This window comes from Notothenia rossii, assembly GCF_949606895.1.
Source record: "Notothenia rossii genome assembly, chromosome: 3".
In the NCBI taxonomy this organism is placed as follows: domain Eukaryota; kingdom Metazoa; phylum Chordata; class Actinopteri; order Perciformes; family Nototheniidae; genus Notothenia; species Notothenia rossii.
Window position 1 is genome coordinate 38,076,999 of NC_136901.1, and position 6,000 is coordinate 38,082,998.

General features: G+C 42.3%; 1 protein-coding gene across 1 annotated transcript; it reads left to right on the plus strand.

Annotated features, from left to right (window-relative positions):
* The first annotated feature begins 3,907 nt into the window (after positions 1-3,907).
* On the plus strand, positions 3,908-5,760 carry LOC307034501 (uncharacterized protein). Its single transcript, XM_079673326.1, has 4 exons — positions 3,908-3,935; positions 4,822-4,937; positions 5,108-5,161; positions 5,312-5,760. Exons 2-4 carry the CDS (start codon positions 4,824-4,826, stop codon positions 5,582-5,584), a joined length of 441 nt encoding a protein of 146 aa, XP_079529452.1. The 5' UTR covers positions 3,908-3,935; positions 4,822-4,823; the 3' UTR covers positions 5,585-5,760.
* The last annotated feature ends 240 nt before the right edge of the window (positions 5,761-6,000 follow it).

Consider the following 6,000-nt stretch of genomic DNA (forward strand, 5'->3'; position numbering starts at 1 on the left):
CAGCCATCTTTGTGATGGTGACGCGTATTGTGCGAGACCAGAGACCTGTAGTTCACTCAGCGGTTTCACACAAAAAAATGTGTAACTTCACAGTTTTACCACACTTTTTTTTTTTTTGACTTGCAAAATGTTCTTTTAATTTGACAAACATCATATGTGTCATTCGTGGCATCCTGATCAAATATAACACCAAGATTCCTTACAGTCTCACTGGAGGCCAAATGAATGCCATCCATAGTTAGTATATCTTTAGATAATTTGCTTCGTAGATTCTTCGGGCCGAGTACAATAACTTCAGTTTTGGTCGTGTTTAACATCAAAAAGTTTAAGGTCATCCATATTTTTAAGTCCTTGGGGAAGTCTTGAATTTTATTTAATCAGGCTTGATTGATAAATATAGTTGAGTATCATCCGCATAACAATGAAAATGTACAGAATGATTCCTTATAATATTGCCATACTGTATATAACTGCTCACATATTCAAAAGAGAAAATACCAGGCTGCAGGCCGCAATACATTACATTTGTTAGACCCTTTTATCCAAAGCGCTTACATACATTCAGTACTGTGGACAATCCCCACAGGAACAATTTGGGGTGAAGTGTCTTGCCCAGGGATGCAATGACATGCTGACTCTAGTGGGACTCGAACTTGCTACCCCCTGATTCGAAGTCCAGCACTCTATCCACTTAGCCACAGCCGCCCCAATAACTCATGATTGATATTTAACTACACGCTGATTTGTTGTGGTTGAGTCAGTCACTGCTCTTCTAGCATGCACCTACAGTACAGACACCACACCACAGGCTGCACAAGTGAATAAGCTGCTGGACATTGGATGCCCAAAAGGGTGTGTTCAAAAAATACAAGTCAAACCAAATGCTGTGCCAGTACAACAGACACTGAGGGGACTTCCATTCTCTGTGAGGCAGGATGGGACTGATGAGCCTCAAAGATCTAAAGGAAAAGGGCAAAGAAGGTGGAAAGCTTCTCATGTATGTGGATCTCAGGGAGCCAAATAAGTCAATTGTCAGTGACTGTCATCCCCCTACCACACAACAATGAACTGTTCACTAACCTGCGAGGGGCTACAGTATTTTATACAATGCTGCTACATCCAGACGGCCGTGATTTGACTGCATTTATAACACATGGTGGACTTTTTCGTTTCTGCGGAGTTCCATTTGGCCTTGTGTCAGCCTTTCAAAAAACGATGTCAACCATATTAGCAGGCCTACCTGGAGTCCAGGCTTACCTTGATGATGTGATATGCTATGGTGTCAACCAGCAGGATCATGACGCTAATCTACGGAGGGTGCTGCATGCCCTCAATGAAGCAGGCATAAAGCTGAACAAGCAAAAGTGTAGTTTCAATCAGAATTATCTGCGTTTTCCAGTTTATTTGTGAACTTGAACAACGTGTTTATCTGAGAGGGAAATGTGCTATAATCTGCTACCAAACCTGTTTTAAGCCAGCCAGGTGACAGGGTCAAAGAACATATTACAGTCACATACCAATATTGTGACTAACAAAACCAAGCCTGACAGAGGACAGTGTCTATCCACCCTGCTTATCAGAGGCTAGCCAATCGCAGCAAGCCCAGCCTTGCTTCCTCTCTGGATGTGACAGCTGTCTCCAGATTAAAGATAACTAACGTTTCCTGGAATCTTTGGTCACTATGGGCCTCGCATAAGAAATGTTGTCATCCATACAGTATATTGAAACAAACAACCCTGCATACCAACAGTCAGAATTACTATGGCATGGATTTACCAGTCTAAAAATAATCAATTGGAGCTATTTATCGATTTGTAATATTTCAACATTTATTTGACTAACTAAGCTATTTATTTAAGACGGTTGGAGGATAGGCGTGTCAGAAAGGGGCATTGGGTTTTTTTTGTATCAGAGAGTGCCACAGGGAAAGAGAGGTGCGGGCTCTAAACTTGACCTATCCTAGTGAGCTCAAATACACCTTTGATGCACTGCAGAAAAAGTTCATGGCGATTGAACCAAAGAAAATGACACATAGAGTTTACAGTCTGAGTGTCAAGCTTTAAGTATTGATACGTGAAAGGCTTTTGAATAGAGCATGTTTTTTGTTCTAAAGCTTATATTCAAATACTCAGTTAGTAGCCTGCTTTCTGTGTCTTGTTAAACAAGTTTTCTGTGTCTTGCTAAACAAGTTTTCCGTCTTGCATACCCATACTATTTAGTTTCAGGCAAAATTCCAACCCACATCATACCCACTCCCACTCCCACTCCGTGACATTCACAGCTAAATGAGGCTCCCTCCTTTCAGATGGAGGGAGTAAATACAGCGGCAAGCTTTGGAAATAACTCCCCTCTCTCCGGCAGAAATAGGAAATGCCGTAACTATAGGTAACCACAGTTTCAAATCAGCATCTCTTGGACAAAAAATACAAATTAGTAACTAAAATAAAACTCCAAACATCTTTAATTGTGTTAGTTTTTTGTAAAACTCTTTTAGTTTGAAACCTGATGTTAATAAGCTTCAAAGTTTTTGCAACAGTCTGTAAATATACACAACGACAGCCTCTTTATCTTTGAAACTAAATAAATAATATCAACAGGAATATCAATGAAATGGCGTTGAAGTTGTTGTGACCTTTTTTTGGGAGGCGAAACAGTCTTTTTAAGGAAGCTGTCACAATCCTATTTTTTCTGTCACGATCTTAGTTGTCTGTCTTGTCATGATTTATGTTGAAATTCTGTTCTCCCTGTGTCTGGTCTTCTTTCCTGTGTTTTCCCTCATGTGTCTGATTGTGTCCCTGACGCTGCGTGACCCAGCACCCCAGGGTGCGGGTTTTATAGTCTATGGCAGGGGTCGGCAACCTTTTTGATATGAAGTGCCATCTAAAAAAAAATATCTGATGAGTGTGCCGACGTTCGTTAACTGTCAACGGGGGGGGGGAGCCTCGCTGCGGGGAAGCTGTGGACCACCTCTGTCGCCTGCCAGCACAACTTATGATGGATGCCGTTCATCAAAAAAACTATTTAATAATAAGGGCGGTGCCGGCCCGAGCCCGGTCGTCAACAGCCCGCTGGCGATCGGCTCGGTTCGCTGACGACCGGACGCTGGTCTGCCAGCGCAAAAGGCTGGCAGACCAGCATGATGTTGCTGGTGAAGCTGGTATACCAGCATGATGTTGCTGGTGTTGCTGGTGGTCTCGCGGGCCGTATACGGCCCGGAGGCCGGAGGTTCCCCACCCCTGCCCTAGATGAACAGCCAATCAGAGTGATTTATTTTGCTGACTGCCTTTGGCCGACTGTTGGTTTTCGGCCGAAAAGGCGTCGGCCCGGCTGAAAAGACCCTGCGGTGCGGGACACACCAATCTCAGTAGGGCAACTCGACGCTCATCGTCTTGAAGAAATTCAGGTATTGAAGAAATTCAGGTATTAAAATATTTAAAGTTGGAATAAAGTCCATAATCCATAAAATAAGTCCGATATTTTCATGAAAACTCCCCATGAGACACCAACACAAACGTGGCCGAGTGGAATCCCGAATTTGCTGCACGAGTTGCTCTGTATGATCTGTGGTGTAGTGGGCTGTCACTCAAAAACTGAGTAGCCAATAGGGACGCAACCCTGAAAGTCCCGCCCACCTGGGAAGTTAGTGTCAAAACATTTTTTCTCTTAAACTCTTAGTTTTGCTTGATTCTGAGAAAGTGTTGCTTTATCTTTAGGAAACAAAACTAATCCCATAGATTATTACACTCCGAACTACAGAAGAGATCATCTGAGTTGATTTGGCATCTCAGCCTGTGTCAACTCCTGGTTCATAATCATAAAGCATGACGTAGTACACAGGGCGAGGTCACAGGAATGAGCTTATAACACGTTTTTTGGTGAGGCATCAACTCATTCCCTTCATCGGTGCAGACGCTCTCCTTTCACAGACATCACAGGTGAGACCAGAAACCTTTACTCACTAATAGATCAAATCAGTGGCAGCGCCAGGGTATGGCTGGGGTAGGCTACAGCATTACCAAGAAATGGCTTAGCCCACCATGAAAAATGATGTTAAAGTAAGCAAAATAAAGTCTGCCAACTCGCGCGGAGTAAGTTGCACAGACAGCAGTTTGATGATTGATAGGTGTGGGCTGTCTTTCAGTTTTGACACACAGAACAATGGGGGCTATCCACCCTTATCCACAGCCTCTTCCCTCTTCTCTCTGTGAGGAGCAGCAGGTTCAGCTTTCAGAACAAAGTAACAAAAAACTAGCATTCATTTTTTTGAATGTGTAGTAATAGATTTATTTATTTTTCTTCTCAAGAGAGTAGCAAAATGTGTATTTTATGTTAGTATTTCAAAAAATCTCCTGGGGGGGAATCCTCCCAGACCCCCCTGCAGGGGTTGGGTGTTCAGCATCTTCAGGTCTCCCTTGAAAAAGAGATCTATGATCTCAATGGGACCAATCTGGATAAATAAAGGTTACAAACAAACAAACAGCATGTCAACTCTTTCACCTGTGGGGAAATTGCAGGATTGTCTCCAGGTCGCCCTTTTTATTTACTACAAAACAAATGTGCCTTTTTATTTCATACAGTTCAATTTGAATTGAGACAGGGAAATAATCTAAACCTCACGCGTGGCGTTTCACTGTCAAGGGGGGCGTGTATGTAATTACATTGCAAATACTGACTTGAGCCCCACCACTGTATGGGTTAGCCCTGCCATAGATTACCCAATACAAATACTCAGGCGCCGCCACTGGATCAAATATATAGACCTCTAAATATTTGAAAATGTTTTCAAGTCCCCATTGACTCTAATCATTTGAATCACAACAGAAATGGCAGCAGCAGTTTCATCCAGAAGCAGAGGAGCAGCGGGGGGGCTGTTCTTCCTCTTCACTCTGCTGTGTCTGGTTTGCACCGCAGCTTCATTGGTGGATGAGAACAACCTGGTAAATAAATAGTGACTTAACTTCACATTGTTATTGGAAACAAATCCACATTTTCTTTCAGTTGCTCTCAAAACATTTAGTAATTCTGCTCATGCACCAAAGTGCGGCTGCTTTTATGTTCCCAAATACAACTGGTCATTTTCATGATGGATTTCTTTCTTTTTTTATAGAAATCTCTCAAGGAAAAACTTCAGGAATTAGAACAAGACCTGGATATATTGAAGGTGAGTCCATGGGTAACATCATTTCTTTGGAGTATCTGACAGGCTGAGGGAAGTCGGCCTTGTTCAGAAGGGACTTTATGCACTACAGTGGACACAACACAGCAAATAGATTCACTGCCATCTCATGAAGTCTGTTTTTTCCCACATCAGGCACACAGGGACACCGATTTAGAGATCTTTAATGGATTTATGAGCCTCCTTGACCCAACAATGGTCATCATGAGGAAAGTAGCAGAAGGATCACCTAAATACGCATTAGTGGAGGACTACGAAAAGAGCACAAAGGACTTCAAGGAGAAAGTGAAGTCTCTCATAGATGGGGATAATGAGGGGCTAGATGCAAAGATTTTGAAATTCGATCAGGATCTGAGAGCAAACAAAAAATTAGCCCAAGCCCTGGAGGAGTACCATGCTGAATTGTAACCTCCATGTCAATCAGTGCCTCCATGATACTGCATCTATTGTATCTGGGAGGTTTCTATTTCTTACTCTGCTGCTTCATCTTTACATTACAATGCACTGGCTTAGAAATGATGAATTTCTGTAATTGAATAGGTTATCGATAATAGGTGCATTGACCTGCAACTGTAAATGAATAAATGTACTGTTCAAATGTGCTATATTCAAAGTTGTTGCTCAAAATAATAAAAACAATGATTGCATAACATGTCTTTGTACAGTGTTTCTTTCCTGACTAGGAGTTATTTCTTGTATTTTCCAGTGAAGTCAAAATGTGTGCCGTGAGAGAGGTCACTGCCAACAGGTTTAACACTTATTTTATCAAATACCGCCCCCTGGTGGTCACAGTAGTATGCAAACCTAAAAAGGGTGTGTCGGGT